Raw genomic sequence first — 19,167 nt, forward strand, 5'->3', positions numbered from 1 at the left:
ATGATTAGAGCCCTTCCCAATCTTTTGGAGTCCAGAAGCCCTCCCAGTGCCCTTCCAGTGCAATAGAAGTCATGACACCCACCCTCACCTGCAAACCAGAATAAACCCCAGAAGTAATTCCATGAGGAGAGGCTGAGTTTGAGCAGTAACTCTGGCCCTAACTCCTGACAAGAAGCTACCCAGCTCTGCATTTTCCCCTCAGTAATCCCAGCGCCCGCCAGTGCTGCCATCCCACAGCCCTGAAATAAATCACAACTATTCTGACTCTTCTTTATGCTACAAAGAGGTGGTTTCTTTGTCAGTGTCCCTTCATATTGGTACACCCAAACCCGTGCAACCTTCAGGACTGAGCGCAAAAGCCACCTCCGCTCTGAAGCGGTCCCCATTTCTGCCGTGAGAGGTGCCTCCTGCTTCTCCATCCCCCGTGATGTCACTTGTTTTCATATATGGCTGTTTCTGTTCTGTGTTAAGAACAAAGATGGTGTGGATTAAGATCCCAGCTCTGCCATTTACCGGTTGCGTGTTCCCCATTTCAAACCAAGACACTGGGCTTCCATTTGCCTGTAAAATGGGAATAATAGCAATCATAGTTTTTACCTCATCGAGTTACTCTAAAGATTTAAGTGAACCGATACCTGGAGAGATCCCAGGACAGTGCCCGGCACGTGGCGCGGGCTCGGTGTTTGCTATTTGCTGTCTGCCTTCTGGGGCAGGAATCGCCTAATTGCTAAGGACTTGGAGGCTGGGGTCACGCAGTCTTGGACGGAAGTCGCACCTTGGCTGCTTCCTAGCTGTGTGTCCTCAGCTATAAAAAGGAGACCATAATATCACCCATGACATCAAGGATTCTGCTAGGTGATGCTTTTGAAGCACTCATCAAATGTTGGTTATTTTTGGTTTCTAAAATCATTGTTTCAGTGTGTGACATTCAATCTGGGCCCTATGCTCCTGGGGGAAATAAGATGCCATTTACCTATCTTTGCTCAGGGGTTGGCACTTGGTAGATTCAACGAATGCTTGTTGAATGAGGGAATGAATGAATGAACAAGGAGCCAAATGAACCAACAAACCGTGATACCAATGCAGGACACTGGGACCAAACCTGGTAATTTGGAAGCCCCCAGCCAGGGGTGGCAAAGTGCCCTCTGTCACAAATGTTCAAGCATCTATCAGCAGAAAGCAGAGTTTAGGAAAGGTGCAATCAAGCCCAGTGAAGCAAGGGAGTGTGGGGCTTTCTTCCCTGAATGTCAAACCTTCTGGGTGCCAGGAACGGCCTAGTACTTTGCCCCATTCGATCTCCAGCAGCTCTGCAGGAAGCAATAGTATGTGATGGCTCAGGTACAGACACAGGCTTACAAACTAACTGCCTGTGTTCAAACCCTACCTCTGCCACTAACCAGCCAAGAGACACTGGGTGAGCTCCTTAAACCCTCTGTGCCTCGGTTTCCCCATCTGTAAGATGAAGATAATGTAGTACCTGCTTCAAGGAGTTATGATTGTAGAGATTAACTAAATTCCTGTATGTGAAGTCCTTGGCACATGGTAGGTACTGAATAAATGTTAACCCATTATTATTTTGAGGTTGGTGGGGTTGTGAGATCCCTTATATACATGAGAAATCTGAAGTTCAGAGGGGGTGAGTGACCAACCCAAGGTCACACGGCTTATAAAGGAAAAGGCTGGGATGCAAAGCCAAGTCCATGCGAAGACAGAGACCAGATTCTTTCAATAACTATAGTAAAATAATAGGACATGTTGAGTGTTTACCACATACTAGGCAGTTTGGTCACTTTTCATATATTGCATCATTGTATCTTCACCACAACCCTATGAGGTAGGACCATCATCCCATTTAACAGAAGAGGAAACTGAGGCCCAGAGAGGGTTGGTCATTTGCACAAGGTCACACAGTCTGCACATGGTGGAGTCAGGCTGGCAGAACCTGTGCTTTTCACGATCGTGTCACTGCTGTGATTCACCCAGGGTGTCTGAGTATTAAAAAGAGAGAAGCCACTGGAGCAGGGAGTAGAGTCTCAGGACTGAGCTAGCGGCAGCTGTGCGCCTTCCAGATCCAGGCGGCCTGTCTCGTCAGCCAGGCTAACGAGACCCATGCTCCTTCCGTTTCCTCCGTGTTTGTGTCTGGAAAATGGCGAGCTGTTTCCCTTTCTATCCTGTGCAGGTTTGAGAAGGGCCAACTCCGTCCAGGCCTCCAGAGCTGCCCCGGCCTCGACGCAGAGCCCAGTGCCATCTCAGCCTGGGCAGCCAGGTACCTGCCACCCACCCGCCCAGCCACCTGCCCAGGTTGTCATGCACCCGTGAGCCGGCCCTGCCCGACTCCCCTCCCTGCTCGCAGAGCCCGCTGGGCTTTCTGTAAATCTGCCGCCACTGCTAAATCCTAAGGTCTTCTGAGACCCTTAGAATGAGCAATCCTCTGGGCTTGGAAGCTGGAGTGTGTGAGTTTGAGTGTGTGAGCACATGTGAGTGTGTAAGTGTGTGTCTTACCCACTTAACTGCAAGAGGTGACAATACTTCATTGATCCGTATTTCCCACCTTTGGACATTGACAGTCTACTTTATGTTTTTATCGTATACATGTACCACCTAGCCTCTTATTTCCTTATTATTTTTCTTCAAAGTAGCACACTTAAAAAAATATAACTGAGAGAGGTTGCTATTACAAATCCTCTCTCTGTCTCCCAAGGAAATTTTAAGGCCATTAGACTTTAATAAAAATGCAGGTTTCCCAGTAGTGTAGTGAAAGTCAAGAAGAAATGGTGAGCAAAGAAATGGGTAATAACATGGGAAAATCTAAACAAATATGGATTGTGTGGGACCATAGAAATAATGCCTATTTTGTACAGTTAAAATTTTTAATTATGTTTAAAAAAAAAACAGCCTATGGCAATGGCACAAGTGGAAAACTAGTATTTCTTGCCATAAAGAGAGAGTGATCATAAAATTAAATGTAAAAATATCAAACAGTGTCATGAACTACTAGGTACTCTGGCCTGTGGAAGGTTCCGGGCCTGAGGCCTGTTCTCTATTCAAAAGGGAAATGCACAAAAGTTAGAGAGAGGTTAGAGACCGAGCAGCATCCCAGGAGACTTCCCCCATGGTGGAACCAGTGTCAGAAGTCAGCTTTCTCAACTTGAAACTGAAAGCTATGCCAGGCCCCATCCCTGTGGCTCCCTCGCACCCCACACGTGCTTTGGGAAATGTAAAGAATCCTGGACCAGTAATGACCCCACACAAAAATGAACCCAAAGCACCAGTTTTTCCATCATCTCACAAGCTATTCTCACTCTGATCATTCATGAAGCACATAAAAACCAGTGAAACATGAAGAGCAAGTAGCCCCATCTCTGTTTGGCAGATGAAGAAACTGAGGGTCAGGGAGGTCCCACAGCCCCGGCCGCCTCGGCACGTCCCCTGCTGCCCCTGGGTCGGTGCCCACACCCGTGAAATGAGGACGTTGGACACTCTGGGGAGAAGGAGGGAACACCAAAAAGATGCAGCCTTCTCTGCTCCATCCCTTTCTCTCTTTTCCGTACTCAGGGCCACCAGGAGGCAGCAGACCCAGCCCTGGCCCAAGACCAGCGGGTCGCTTTCCAGATCGGAGAGCAGGCAAGTGTTCGCTTCATCCCAGGCTGCTGGGTGGCCATGCTAATCTCTCTCCCGCTCCCCTTGAGGCCTTGGTCCAGTCTGCACCCCGAGGCCTTCCTGATGAGCTCTAGGTGCCCCTCGAAAATCTGTGCTAAGATCAGATGGAGGATGTTGGTGCACAGTGGTTAGGAGCTCGGGTGCTGGAGCCAGACCACCTGGGTTCAAACCCCACCTTTCAGTTCCTGGCCGTGGGACCCAGAGCAAGGCACTAATTCCTCTGAGCCTGTTTCTGCATCTAAAAAATGGCAATAATATAGGACCTACGTCACAGAATTGTTGGGAGGATTGAGCAAACCAATACATATAAAACCTTAGCATGTTGCCTCAGAATGTATGAAGTCCACACTAAGGAATAGTGATGATTACTTGTGATTTATATGCCTCATCATCATCGTCGTCATCTCTACAACTGATTCAATGCTTTCTAATTCACCAAGTACTGTCCTAGATGCTGCACATATATTAGATAATTTTTTAAAATAATGGCTTCATTTATTGGGGCACCTTCAGGTATTCCCATTTTACAGATGAGGAAACTGAGGCTCAGTGACATTAAGAAACTGGCCACAGGTCACACAGCTGGAAAGGGGTAGAGCCAAGATTCCAACCCAGGCCCTTTGGCTCCAGCACCCACTCCACTGATCAGCACCCCCAAGAGGCCTGTTCTGCCTACCTCTGAGTCAGCTTGCAGATTCCAAGGTCTGTTGCACAGCCTGCTGAGTCTGCATGGGCCCAGGGACCTGCATTTTCATAAGCTTCCCTAGGTGGCTTTGACAAAGGCAACATTCTGCGAACGGTGAATGACATCCTGGGTCTCCCTGTAAACTGGAAGTAATCATCACCCCTTGCAGGGCTGTGGGTGGTTCTGGTGCAACGTTTGCAAAGCACCTGGTATACAGTACGTGCTCCTAACTCATGGAGATGCTGTAGCACTGGCTGCCGCTGTTACGGAGCAGTGATTCAACTGCCTCTCTCCTGTCTTCTCCCCATCACCCTGCAGAGATGGCTCCGAGTGACCCTGGCTATACGGGGGCTGCTGCTGCACCACGGGAAGAGAGAACTGGGGGAGTTGGAGGCTACTCAGCAGTGAGAGCCAGGGAGGACCGAGCCGGCCAGCCCCCAGGCCCCTATTCCCAAGCCTCTGCTGCTGCACCCCAGCCTGCTGTAGCTCCTGCCCACCAGCCACCACCCCCAGAGGATGATGATGAAGAAACCAACAGCTATGATTCAGATGAAGCAAGTAGGTGGCACTTAACTGAGAAGTGTCTGGCAAAAGTAGCTTCAGGATCAACCCCAGCAAAACAGCAACCATTCCAGGCATAGCCCTGTACACCCCCAGACCCCCAACATGCCAAACCTAATCAATGGGTTAACCGAGTTATAAAGATACGAAGTTATCATACTAAATTCAAAAAATGATATCAGCTGTCTAACTAATAGGTGCTATATCTATTTCAATAGTTTTCAAAAGATTTCAATTTTTGTCTTTTACAAGTAATTCTGAAATTGCTGGACATTTCCTCTTGCATCCATCCATTCAATGATTCATTAAGCCTCTATTCCATGCCACTCCTACACAGACCCAGAGCCACGTGTGACACACACACACACTCCAGTGGCACTTCTTCTCCTGGATGTGGCTGAGAGCAGCAGGGGAAAGCTGGGGCAGCCTTTATCAGCTGGAGGGAGGCATGGATGGGCAGGGGCACACTCCAAGAGCTCCCAGCGGAGTGGAAAGTCTGGACCCATGGAGAAGAAATGGACCAAAGGCTGTGGTCCTTGGTTGGCCTTAGTCCATCGTCCTGTCACTCACTGTAAAATGGGAAGCAGAGCACTGCCTCCCACCCAGGGCTGAGGGGAGGGGAGACTGAGGTGCCTCCTGAGAAAGTGCTTTGTAATCTGGAAACCATTATTATTCTATAGCTAAAAATCACACATGATGTGACAGGGGCATCAGGGGTGAGCAGAGTCAGAACCTGTGAGCTCTGGGTTGGTGCCAGGCACTATTCTGTGTGTCTTGTGCATAAGCTCATTTACCCTCCCAACAACCCTGCAAAGCAGTTGCTTTTACTATTCCTACTTTACCGCTAGGGAGGCAGAGGCTCCAAGGGGTTCAGGGACTCACCCGAGCTCCCCCAGCCAGCGAGTGGAGGGGCTGACAATCAGTCCCGCTGCGGTGGCCCATCAGGGCTGGGGCCGGGTGGAGTGTCCCGTGGTCTCCTGGGCTCTCCCACGGGTCAGGTCTGCAGTCTCAACCTGAAGGAGTAGGGGGAGTTGTACCTTGCCCCCTCCCGCCTGTCTGGGGGCTGCACTACACCCCCTCCCCCCATCTCTCTGCCTCCCTCATGCTGGTCCTATATTCTGGAGCACCAGCCTCTGCTCCCCGCAGTGCCTTTGCTGACCCACAAGCATGGACGACCCTCCCAGCCTGCTGCCTGTCCCTGTGATGAGCCTCCTGGGGGGTTATAACAAGCCTGCCTCTGTACTTGACTCTCTGCTCCTCAGTCAATCATTTCTAAATTTGACAAGTGTTAATTGAGCACCCATTAGGTGTCTCAAAGTGTTCTAGGCACCAGGGACACCCTGGCAAATGGGACTAACGGAGCTGATAATACTAGAGATAGAGCACCATGAAGGGAATTAAATAGGGTGAAAGACTGAGGGTGGCTGCATTCGATGGAATGATCAGGGAGGGCTTCTCTGAGGAGGTGACATTTAAGCTGGATAATGAGAAGATGCCAGCCTTGTGAGGATCTAGGGGGAGAACATTCCAGGCAGAGGGAACAGCAAGTGCGAAGATTCATTGATTCCTTCAGGAGATAAATGAGCACTTACTCTGTGCCCTGCACTGTGCACAGTGAACAGGACAGTCCCAGCCTTCGCCCTCAACAGGCTCTCAACCTAGCAGGATAAAAGCCATTAACTAGGCAATTGCTCAGATGATTAATTGATCACAGATGTGCTGAAGGCTCCAAAGTAGATGGGGTTCTGCCAGACAGGGTGTCCAGAGCAGGGACCGAGCCCTCCTCTCCTCTGTAGACTCAGTGCCCAGCCCAGACTGGGCATGTAGTGAATGCTGAGGGAACATTTGTTGAATGACTGAACAAACATCCTCTTGGTTCTTGTCTCGGCCCCCTTCAGCCACGCTGGGAGCCCTGGAATTCAGCCTTCTCTACGACCAGGACAACAGCTCCCTACAGTGCACCATCATAAAGGCCAAGGTGGGTGACCACTCAGGAGGTTCTGGCATTCCTCAGGGACCTGGGGAGGGGACATGTTACCAGGCCTGTTTCCTGCCATTGCCGAGTCCATCTGTGACAGTGACGGTGATGGAAAGACGGCAGTCATTGACCACTGTAAATTCCTTTCGGTGAGGACCTCCTCCAGGGGTCATCCCAGAGGGCTCTCACTCACCTGCAGCCTCCTCCTGGGGTGGAAGGGCAGGGTGGAGACTGTCCAGCCCCAACCATGATGGAGGGGACCGTGGAGGCACTGCCACTGCCTGGGAGCTGGCATGGCCTTGGAGCGGCGCCACCCTCAATGTCTGCCCAGGCTCCTTCTGCTGATGTGGCTGTCAGGCTGGAGCAGGGGCCTGTGGTTGCAAATACCAGGACACTAGTATGGGCTTCCAAGGGGGCAGGAAAGTCAAATGAGGAAGGAAATGCATTGCCAGGCTCCAGGGGTAGCGAGCTGAGTCAATTCCAGATGCTGAGGAAAGCTGGGTGATTTCCAGTGCAATTCCCAGAAAGTAATTGAGTAGGATTCCCCCACCCTCCAGTCTGGTCCACGTAGAAAAATGAGCAAGGGCTCAGGAACCAGGCGCCCTGGGTTGCAATGTTGGCACTGCCACCTCCTTGCTGTGTGACTTGGAAGAAGTTACTTATACCCTCTGTGCCTCCGTCTGCCCATCTGTAAACTGGGAATAATAATAGTGCCCAGCCCGTGAGGATGATTGTATCAAATGAGCGGTGGCCTGTGTCCCTCTTTGCCCGCGTGGTCTCATCCACTCCTTCTGCCTTGCTGTCATAATCAACCGCTCCCCCTTTCACTCTTAAAAGTGTCCCAGTTTGGATGACAAATGAGGTATGAAATGTTTAACACAACTCCCAGCTCAACATACCCCCCCAAGTCAGATTTCTTCAGCAAGTATTTATTGAGCACCTATTATATACCAGCCAGTGCAACCAGCACCAAAATGCATTTAAACCTCCCAGCGGCCCAGTGAGGTGACTGCATTCATGATCTTGTTTATCTTCATAGGAACCTCTGAGGCAGGGGTTGTTGTTAGCCCATTGCACAGATAGGGAAACTGAGGCCTAGAAAGTGAAAGCCTAAGGCTACCCCATGGGTAAGGGATGGAGCTGGATTGAATCCAAATCCATTCCCCTATAGTTTGGGGTCCTTACCCACTAATTCACACAGCCTCGTTCTCCAGTTCTAGGGGAAAGTCACACTGTCTCGGCCCCCTCTGAGATGCCCATGGTCCAGGCCAGTGGTGGAGAGCAGGTTGGGTGGGAGACATTAGGGAGTGGCAGGGACTGTGGTTAACTAGAGTAAGTAGGCCCACCTTAGTGTTCCCAGCTGCTAAGACCCAGTGGTTTAGCTTAGCAACAGGAATTTCTTGGCACCCAGTTTCAGAGGCTGGAAGGCTTGCTTCCTCTTGGGTTGGTAGTGTCCTGGCTGGCTGGCAAACCTCAGGTTCCTGGCTTTCCCGCCAATGACCCCTCCTTTCTCTTCCAGGTTCCCTTGACTTCCAGATGGGCTCCTCCCATGGCTTTCTCTTTATAAGGCCTCCAGCAATAGAATTAAGCCCCAACTTGTGTCATTTGGCCACACCTTAACTGAAAACACCATTTTCAAAAGGTCCCGTTTACACTGGGTTCATACACACAGGGTTCACACTCCCGGAATGGCTTAGGATGAAGGGCATGTTTTTTCTGGGTACAGAGCTCAATCTACTATAAGGCCCCACCCAAATTCAAATTCAAATTCAAATTCAAATTCAAATTCAAATCAGAAAAGCACCCTGTCTGCTTGCAACCTCACGTTCTCAGGCCCCCAAACATTCATTCCAGAAATATTTCCCAGGTACTACTCTGTACCAGATGCCATCCTAAACCCCAGGGATATCAGAGTGAGCGGTACGTAGGACCTGCATTTCTCTTTAGGGCAGGGATTCTCTTTAGAAACAGTTGCCACAGCCAGCATTTCCTGATCACACCCCTCTGGGGCTTTCTATGCATTAGTTTGTCTCTTTTCATCTTCACAATGAGCCTATGGGGAAGGTTCCACCATCATTCCTATTTTGCAGGTGGGGAAACTGGGTGAGGCACAGAGAGATTTAAGTGACCTGCCCAGGATCACACAGCCAGGAAGGGGTGGAGCCTGGATTTGAACTGATGGCATCTAGCTCCAGAGCCTGAGCCCTTACCCACTAGGCCACTGTGCCAGCTTTCCCCCCTCACCCCCATGCTGTGGCATCCTCTGCCCTCCTAGCGGCAGTGAACATTGATCCCACCTACCATGTGTCCAGCACAGAGCTCAGGCGTCTGGGTGAATCTCATTTAATGTTCCAAGAACCCCATGAAGCAGGGGCTGCTGTCAGCCCTGTTGAGCAAATGAGGAAACTGAGGCCCAGAGAGATCACAGGATGCAATATGGCTTTAGTGCTGGGACTGGGGGAGTCCAGAGGTGAGCCACCGGCCCCAGCCTGGGCCTGGAGAAGATGGACAGGGTGTGCCTGCACCCGAGGAATTTTGGTGTCACTCATATTAACAAATCTCACTTCTTAACCCTGACAAAGCTCCTTCCCCTGCCCATTCTCACTCAAGCCTCATTCCAGCCCCGTGAGGCGACCAGGCAGAGACCACTATCCCCATTGTATGGATGGAGAAGCTGAGGTCTCAGAAGTGAGTGCCGGGGCCAGGGCCAGACCTCAGGCCTCCTTCCCCCAGCCTTCCCTTCTCTCCAACCCTTGCTATTCTGAGACATCTCTCATGCCGGCAGTGACAGTTAAATCCTGATGGAATGCATCTATATACCAGGCATAGTGCTAAGCATTCTACAGATGAGATTGTGCTTAAATCTCCCTACCTCATGAAGCAGGACCTGAGGCTCAGAGAGGTTAAGAAACTTGTCCAAGGTCACACAGCCAGGAAGTGACCTGACCAGGCTTTGAACTCTGTCTGCCTGACTCCAGGCATTTGGACACTGCAGCTGAAAGACGAGGTGCACAGGGCAGGCCAATGAACTTTGCCCGTTGCCCATGGCAACCAAGTGCCCAGCCCTCCCGAGGCCCTCAGGCCACCGCCTTCTTCTCTTGCAGGGACTGAAGCCCATGGATTCCAATGGTTTGGCTGATCCTTATGTTAAGCTGCACCTCCTGCCGGGAGCCAGCAAGGTACCATATGGCCTGGGCCTCTCTGCAAGCTGGGCACACGGGCCCTGGCAGGCACCCACAGTTCTCAGCTCAGAGCCTAAAATAGTCCTGTGTGCCCCAAATCCTCCCTGTGAGTGGCGAAGTCCTTGCGAGGGGGGAAGAGTGAGCCAGAAGTCACTCTTCCTTGGGGAGCGGGGACTCTGCCTACTTCTCCAACCCAGAAACCCAGGATTCAGGGAGCTGCTGAAGGCTACGAGAGAAACAGGATCCCTGATCATGCTCCTCCCCTGCTCAAATACCTTCAATGGCTCCCCAGTGCTGGCCCAGGCCCAGCTCCCCCACCCATTATATGCCCCGACCAAACACTCCTCATCTCCCGATAGAAATGAACAACACTCTCCAGATTTTGTGTCTAATCATGTTACCTAATGTTCCACTACCGAGAGGCAGTGGACCCCACCCCACCCACTTCTGGTTCCCCTTCCAGCTGCCCTGCTGATCATTACTTTGATTTGGAGATGGAAAGTGGGGTTACTTCTCCTGTCTGGATTGACCCACCCAGAGCACATGGGTGGAATAGAAATGTGCCTTCTTGGGTGTTATCATTTTGCTTTGTTGTGTTAATTTGACACAGATGTCCTTAAGCAAGGGAGATGGCATACCTAGTTACAGGGTCTTGGGAAGACATCTGCTAAAAAACTCTGCAAGTCATAAGACAAAAGAGGCCACATACACATACGCATGCACACACTGCCTCACTCTGGATCAAGGAGAGATAGTCCCTCACTTGGCCTTGACAAAATTGTGCCGTATTTGGTCATCACTCCCTCTAGTGCCCCAGAGACATTGTTTACTCTTGGAACACTTTGCCCTCTCCTAAATCCAAACTGCTTTGCCAAAGCATCTGATGTGAGTCATTTACATGTTAGTGTGAATTACATATGCCACCAGGTCACCTATTCTGGATATAGTTGCATTGTAGCCTTCTCTCAGAATAAAATAAAAATTATTGTCCTCTTCAAGGAATTTCAGTCATGGAGGGTGATATTTGGGAGAACAATAACCCTCAATGTCCCAGAAATTGTATCTTCACTGCCTAGGAGTGAGTGACTCTCATTTCTACCTCCCTGGCCTATAAATGACATTTTTTTTTCTAAAGAAGCTGTTTCTGCTTTCACCATGGGAAGTTCAAGGAGCGGGCCCAGGGGAGGGTTGCAGGGCACAGCGTCAGGCATCGTTAACTTGTCTATAGCCCCCGCCCTAGAGCATGCGCCCCTCCCGGAACAATTGAACCCCTGGACACTACCAAGGGGGAAGTGTCCCCAGAATCAGCCCAAAAGATGGGGCTCCAGGGCTGGCTCCCCACGAAGGCAAACGTCTGTCTGTCCATCTCTCCGGGATGTAGTCCAACAAGCTTCGTACAAAAACCCTGCGTAACACCCGGAACCCGATCTGGAATGAGACCCTCGTCTATCACGGCATCACCGACGAGGACGTGCAGAGAAAGACCCTCAGGTAGCGGCCGGGCAGGTGGGCAGGCAGGGAGGCCAGAGGGGGCCGAGGCGTGGGTGCGGTGCTTAAAAACATCTTTCCTTAGTTTTCTTTCCTTTTTTTTCTTCTACAGAAACAATGTGTCTCTGGTAGAAACTTTTGAAAACACAGTTAAATGAAACTGTTAATATCTTGGTGTTTGGGCATCCCGGTTGTTTGTGTGTGTAAAAATGCTTATAAATATGGAACATCAGTTGAGTAGCCTATCTCAGTTAACAATATATTTATATCATTTCATATTCTGCACGGCTGAATTAAACTGCATTTTAAATGTATATGTAATAAATGAATACACTCTCCTGTAAAGAGAAAGATAAACTCCTTTTAAGGGTGAGGTTCCTTCCTGTTTGCATGAGTGTATACATATACACATGTGTACATCCCAAAAGAATATATATACTGTTTATATATATACATACACACACACATATATGTACATATATATAGTTAAAAACATAGAAAGTATCATGCTGCGTATAACTGGAACTTACTTTTTTTCATAAAGTTACATCTTGGAATTATAGTCATGAGAAGATGTTGAGAGCTACTTAATTTCTAACTATTGCAGTATTCCGCAGAACAGATTTCTCACTGATATTTTATAATGTTCTTATTATTAAATAGTATAAAAATGCAGAAAAGCATATAATGTAAAAACTTCCTAAAACCTATACTCAGTCTTTTAAAATATTAATATCTTAATATTTTGCTGTATTTGCTTCAGCCCTTTTTTTTTAAGAAATAAAGCACAACAGATACAAATTGAAGCTCGCCTTCTGGAATCTACCCCCAGTCTCAGTCCCTTCCTTCCCCACCCCCTCCCAGTGCTAATCACTGTCCCGAATTCTCTGGCCATCATTTCCAAGCTTCAGCTACACCATTTTGTATCTGTAAATAATAGATGGTATTGTTTTGCATGTTCCTACATTTTCTGTAACTGTCCACTAGTGTATTTAGCCAGTTCCCTATGGATGGACACTGCGGTTGTTTCCAGCTTTTCTCTATTACAAACAAGGTTGCAGTGAGCATTCTTCAGGCCTGCTTGTGTACATGTGAGCATTTCCTTAGGGTAGAAACCAAGGAGGACTGTGGTACTGGATCATACGGTATATGGCTTGTTTTTTGCTTTGTTTTTCCTACAAGGCGCGCAGGCTGCTTTCCAAATGGGTTATTCCAGGTATATTCCCACCAGCTACCATATTGTTTTAAATAAACTTTTTTTAAAATCTCAGTGTAACATCCATTCAGAACTGCATAGGTTGATAAATTGTCTCTGGGATCAAAGAACAGAAGATTCTCAGTCCACAGAAGCCTCTTGTGTGCCCCCTTGCAGCAGATGCCCTCCCCCGGGGGGGTGGTTATCACTGTCCTAATAAGTTATTTTCATCGTTTTGGTTCTTCATATAAACAGAAACGCACAGCATGACTTTTGTGTCTATCTTCGTTTGCTTACCATTTTATTTGTGATATTCATTTATGTTGCTATGTGTTGTTGTAGACGGTTCATTCTCATTGCTGGATAGCATTCCATGGTGTGAATATATCACAATTCACACAATTTCACACCATGTACTTAACTTTTCTGCAATTAACAAGCATTTGGATGGTTCCAGTTGGGGCTATTACAAATAATGCTGCTAGGAACATTCTAGTAGCTGCTCCTTGGTACACATGTGCATGTGTTTCTGCTGCATATATACCTAAATTGGAATTGCTGGGTCCTAAGATGTGCTCATGTTCAGCTTTAGTAGAAACTGCCTGTTGTATCATGTTTGTTCACCCCTGCCAGCAGTGCATTTGAGTCCCAGCAGCTCCACGTCCTCATCAACACTGTTTCATTTTGGCCATCCTAGTGGGTGTGTAGTGGTGTTATACCGTGCTTTTGCATTTCCCTGATGACTGATTGCAACACTATTTTTAATGTATACTATCACATTTTATGGGTATTTCAAAATTCTTTAAGCAGACCCCCGTATGTAGACTCTTTAGGTTATTTCTGCTTTTTTGCAATTATAAACTAGACTGTGAAAAACATCTTTGAGCTAAATTTTTTTTTTGCACTTATCTCATTATGTCTTTGAGATAAATTCCTAGAAGTGGAATTACTGGGACAAAACCAGTGATTATTCTTAGGTCTTTGGCGATGTAAGAGGGCCCTGCTGAGTAGAGACGATGTCCTTCTCTAATCTTGTAGAGCGTGGGACTCAGGAGGGTGTCCTGACCCTCCAGGGCCCCGAGCATTGTTCAGCAAATGCTGGTGGCTGTGGAGTGTGGTGCAGTTAGAGTCCCTGCCTGTCCCCAGGGGGCCTCCCAGGCCTTCTCCCCTTTAGGATGTGTCAGGATGACTTACCATGCTCTTTTCCTCCCCTGGGACATTTCTCATGACCTCCACTTGCTGTGCCTCTGTCTTACTCCATGCTACCCAGAGCAGATAACAAAAGATATTTTAGGATTCAGGGAAATGTAGATTCAATTCCTGGTTCTTCCTCTTATTTGGGTAAAATTATTTATCTTCTCTGGGCCCCAGGTCTCCTCTCCAAAGTGGGAAACTCAGATGTTTGGGGGCAGAGAAAATTGCTTGAAAAAGGTGAGCTAAGTTCTTAGCCTAAATTTGCAAAAGAAGATGCCCAGTTGGCCATAAAGCATGTGAAAAGGGTGCTCCACTGCATTAACCATCAGAAAATAATGTAAATTAAAACCGCAATGAGATACCATTTCCCACCCCAGGAAGGCTCAAATTGAAGACTGACAAAATCAAAATTGTAAAGAATGAAGAGCATCTGGGACCTCCTAAATTGCTGTCAGGCATATAATTGCTTTATTTAGAAAACAGTTTGGCAGCTACCACTGTAGCTAGACTTATGTATATACTATGGCCCAGAATTTCCACTCCTAGGAATATAACCAATAGAAATATGCACGTGTGTATACCCAAGACACAAACGTGACTGTTCATAGCAGCTTTGCTCATAACCGCGCAAAACTAGAAACAGCCCAAATGCTCATTAGTTGCAGAATGGATATATTATAGTATATTTACACCATGGAATACTATACAGCAATAAAACGACAGATTCCTTCGGGCCTGGATGAAGCTCACAAACATAATGTTGAGTGAAGCCAAACATAAAAGATTCCATTTATCTGGAATGATTCCAGTTCTAAAAAGGTCAAAAAACGGGCAAATGAGTCTATGGGGCTAGGGGTCAAGACAGCAGTTCTCTTTGAGGGGCTAGTGACTCAGAGGGATGGTGAAGGTCTTCTGGGGCTGGAATGTTCTATATCTTAATCTGGGTGGGGGTTACCCAGGTGTATATATATGTAAAAATATAGCAAACTAAAACTTAAGATTTGTGTGCATTTAAATTCTGCTAAAACAAAGAAACAACATGCACGTGGCCCAGTGATCAGTAAACAGGAAATCGTATCATGCCTATACACGTCACACTTTCCTTCCCAGCATCAACTATGGCTTTTGACACATAGTAGGAGCTTGATATATGTTCCTCTTTCTCTCACCAACCCAATGTCCACCACAGGATCTCCGTCTGCGACGAGGACAAATTTGGCCACAACGAGTTCATCGGCGAGACCAGATTCTCACTCAAGAAACTGAAGCCCAACCAGAGGAAGAATTTCAATATCTGTCTGGAGCGGGTGATCCCAGTGAGCGCCTTTGCCCTAAAGATTCCAGGTGGGGAGGGGAGTTTGGGGGTGCCAGACAGCAGGGGGCTGCAGCGGCCTCGAGAGAGAGGAGGGTGAAGGTTTCAGGTCAGAGCTTCGGGGTGCATCCCTGCTCTGCCGTTCACCAACCCTGTGATAACATCAGTTAACATCACCTCTCCAAAGGCGGAGTCCTCCTCGGTAAAACCGGGAAGGGCAGCGTGGTGTGGCTGTGTGTCCCGCTGGGGCTCAATGCCCGGCTCCACTTCCTTGCTCCTTTGGCCTTGGCCAAGGGACTGCATTACTCTGGGCCCCAGTTTTCATATCTGTCAAATGGGCATTATCACAGTACCTGCCTCATCGGAGAACTATGTGAAATAAAAGACTTAGAGCAGAACCTAACACGTCCTTACTGGTCAGAAGTTCCTAACTGTTATTATGAGGGGAAATACACTATCTCCCCCAGCGATTAGTCATGAAGTCGTAAAGCACCCCGTAGCTAAACAGAAGGCAGAGTAGCACAGCACTTCAGAATGGGGGCTCAGTTTCCGTTTTCTCATCTGCAAGATGGGGATAATTTAGTACCAACCTCAGAAGGCCTTAAAAAGATTAAATGTGATAGTACCCATAAAGCGTAGAACTATTGTCATCATCGTTGTTAGATGTGAGTCACCTTTTGAGAAAGAACAAGGACCAGATGGAGGTTTCTAATTGCGCTGCCACTCAGAATTACCTGGGGATTTAAAAAACCAGACTTTTTCAAAATGAAGATGTGTAGGGATCTCCCTCTAGAGATTCTGACTTGGTGGGGCAGGCCGGGACCCAGGAATCTTTACAGATAATGGGGCAAGTCAGACCCAGAGGCAGGGACTTTGCCAAGGCCTCAGGGCAAGGCAGGATGGCTCTGCACCCTGCGCACCGGCCAGGGCCCAGCCTTCGGGCAACCAGCAGCTGCCTCGGGGAAGCCATGGGGGGGCGGAAGGGGACGTCCTGCAGCAGCCTCCCACCAGCTGGCCAGCTCGAGGATGGATGAGCTGTGAGCCATGCCACATTTTTATAGCACAGGCAGAGGAACCAGACACAACAAGGAACTGAAATATATCCTGTGGGTCTTTGCCTGGTAACAGCTCATTTTCCAGGCTCCTTCTTCCTTTCCTCACCCCTTCGAGTTGGGCAGGACACTGGCCAGGAACACGCCTGGATCATCAGCTCCTGGGTTTATCTGTCTTGCTTTGGTGGAGGCAGCTCGTCCCCCAGGCACGGAGGTTGTAGGACAGGGAAAGAGCTGTAGCAGCCACAGAATTCAGCTGACTATCCCTTACTTTTTGTCTGTGAGCCTCTCACCACCAACTCCCCCAACTCTCCCCCTGGAGTACTAGGGTCTAGTAACCCTGTTCCCTCCCCTCTGGACCTCAGTTGTCCTCATCTGCAAAGTGGGGAGGTTGGTTTTAACCCGAGTTTTAGCGTCCAGCAAAAGGGCCTCATGATCTAGGTAGGGGTGGGGGGCCCTGGCAGGCCAGACCCCAGAGACCCCCATGCCACTTCAACCAGAGCAGAGGAAATCTGATCTTTTATGTATGAGAAAGGGTGCTCTGCCACTTACTAGCTGTGTGACTTTGGGCATGGGGCTTAACTACTCTGAGCCTCAGCGTCCTCATCAGTCAAGTGGGAATTAGAACCTATGTCACAGGTTGCTGAGTGTTGACATGATTTGCCATATGGTTAGTGTTACGTTGATTTCAGCTGAAAGGGGGAAAGCAGGAGGACTACAATGGCTTGGAGAAACCCCTCATGGGTCTGGGTCTAATGGAGACTGGAGGGAGTTCTCGTCCCTCTTGTCTGGGAGTTGAGCCCTGTTGACAATGTTATCTTTCCTTTCTGTTTCCTTCTCAGATGAAGCGCGCAGGGACCACGGGGTCAGCTCGAGGCATGGCCCTTTACGAGGAGGAGGTGAGCCCTTGGTGGGAATTGAAGGCCATGGTCAGGTCAACTCTCCAGCTTGGCTGGTCTAGTGTCTCCTTCTTCCCTCCCTCCCTGGCCCCTTCCTTCACTCTTTTTCCCAACTGCCTGTCATCCTTGCAAGAGCTGCTCTTTGTCTCAGGCTTGAGGCAAAGAACTTGAGACCAATGTGGATCATCTTCCCTTCCTCCCACACCTGGGACACACCCTTGAGTTCCCTGGCCTCATTGACAGAGTCTATGCTAACAATTTTATGCAAATGGAGGGATGGCATAGGTAGTGGCGTAGGGCAGGCTGTCTGAGCTGGGTCAGGCAGGGGGTGGGATTGAACTAAATATCCAGGCCCTCTCCCCTGGTCCCGCTTGTGACCCCAAGAACCACACTTGTGAGAAGACAATTGAGTCAGAGAAGGTTGAGATCAGAGTCAGGAGTCTGTGTGGGACCAGGGTCAAAGTCAAGATTGGTCAATGACCAGGCTCAGGGTACAGCCCTGGGTCAGAGTCAGGATCGGTGAGTGACCATGGTTGGGGTTCAGCACTGGGTCCGAATCAGGATCAGTCAATGACCAGGGTTGAGGTTCGGCCCTGGGTCTGAGTCAGGATCAGTCAATGACCAGGGTTGGGGTTTGGCTCTGGGTGAGAGTCAGGATCAGTCAATGACCAGGGTCAAGTTTCGGTCCTGGGTCAGAGTCAGGATCAGTCAGTGACTGGGGTTGAGGGTTCAGTCCTGGATCAGAATCGGGATTAGTCAATGACCAGGGTCAGGGTTTAGCCCTGGGTCAGAGTCAGGATCAGTCAATGACCAGGGTTGGGCTTCGGCCCTGGGTCAGAGTCAGGATCAGTCAATGACCAGAGTCAAGGTTTTGCCCTGGGTCAGAGTCAGGATCAGTCAGTGACCGGGTTGAGATTCAGTCCTGGATCAGAATCAGGATCAGTCAATGCCAGGGTCAGAGTTCAGCCCTCGATCAGAGTCAGGATCAGTCAATGACCAGGGCTGAGGTTAGGTCCTGGGTCAGAGTCAGGATCAGTCAATGACCAGGGTTGAGGTTCAGTCTCAGCCAGTCACTGAGTGGGATCAAGCTCACCTATGGATCAGTCATGGCTCAGTCTGTGTCCAAGTCAGAGTAGAGCCGACTAGTCCCCATGTGTCTCAGTCTAACCCCACTGGCTTTTCTAACCCTTTGCCTCTCCCCCGACCTAACCATCATTTGTTCTCCCTGGAGGTTGAGGGGGCATCTGCTGCTGTGGTGCTAACTCCACTCGAGGTGGCCTAGCTCCTCCCTCCTTCCCCAGGCTCTGCCCTAACACTTGCCATCCACGTTGGCTGGCCCCCTCCCTCTAGGCCCACGCGCCCTCTCCCCCTACTGCAGCAGGTGGAGCGTATTGGTGACATCGAGGAACGTGGCAAGATCCTGGTGTCCCTCATGTACAGCACGCAGCAGGGAGGCCTCATCGTGGGCATCATACGCTGTGTGCACCTGGCCGCCATGGATGCCAACGGCTACTCAGACCCATTCGTCAAGCTGTGAGTCGGTGCCCTGGGACCAGGAATGGTTCCCAAAAGGGGTCCCAGGTCCTTGGAAAGGAAGAATCAGAGACCTTCCCCTGATCATGGTACACTGAGGTCCAGAGAGGGGAAGGAACCTGCCTGTATTAGTTAGGGTTCTCTAGGGAAACAGAATCAACAAGAGACACGAATGTCCTTGCAGTAACAGGCCAGTGCTTGCTTGACCAGATACCTGGACACCATCACCCGGCCAAGTTGACACATGAACCTAACCATCACACTGCCCAAGGACACACAGTGAGATGGATGCCCAGAACCAGCTGGACAGTGGGGCTGGAGTCTTAGCTTCTCAGGCTGGTGTGTCACTCACCCGTATGACAAGCTTTGAGGCTCTGTCCCTTCCTGTTGGAGAGGGGGTCAGCGTAGCTGTGTAACCCCATGTGTAG

At 49.3% G+C, this 19,167-nt stretch overlaps 1 protein-coding gene across 2 annotated transcripts in view; it reads left to right on the plus strand.

Moving 5' to 3' along the window:
- RPH3A (rabphilin 3A) overlaps positions 1 to 19,167 on the plus strand; it is a 105,988-nt gene that overhangs the window by 78,311 nt on the left and 8,510 nt on the right. For both annotated transcript variants that reach the window (XM_037816807.1, XM_037816808.1), the window contains 9 exons: positions 2,180 to 2,266; positions 3,556 to 3,624; positions 4,664 to 4,903; positions 6,805 to 6,884; positions 9,989 to 10,063; positions 11,448 to 11,557; positions 15,133 to 15,259; positions 17,150 to 17,206; positions 18,585 to 18,739. In XM_037816807.1, coding sequence (XP_037672735.1) covers positions 2,180 to 2,266; positions 3,556 to 3,624; positions 4,664 to 4,903; positions 6,805 to 6,884; positions 9,989 to 10,063; positions 11,448 to 11,557; positions 15,133 to 15,259; positions 17,150 to 17,206; positions 18,585 to 18,739 — 1,000 coding nt within the window. The remainder of the gene's footprint in view (positions 1 to 2,179; positions 2,267 to 3,555; positions 3,625 to 4,663; positions 4,904 to 6,804; positions 6,885 to 9,988; positions 10,064 to 11,447; positions 11,558 to 15,132; positions 15,260 to 17,149; positions 17,207 to 18,584; positions 18,740 to 19,167) is intronic.

Source organism: Choloepus didactylus, chromosome 23 (assembly GCF_015220235.1).
Source record: "Choloepus didactylus isolate mChoDid1 chromosome 23, mChoDid1.pri, whole genome shotgun sequence".
NCBI lineage: Eukaryota > Metazoa > Chordata > Mammalia > Pilosa > Megalonychidae > Choloepus > Choloepus didactylus.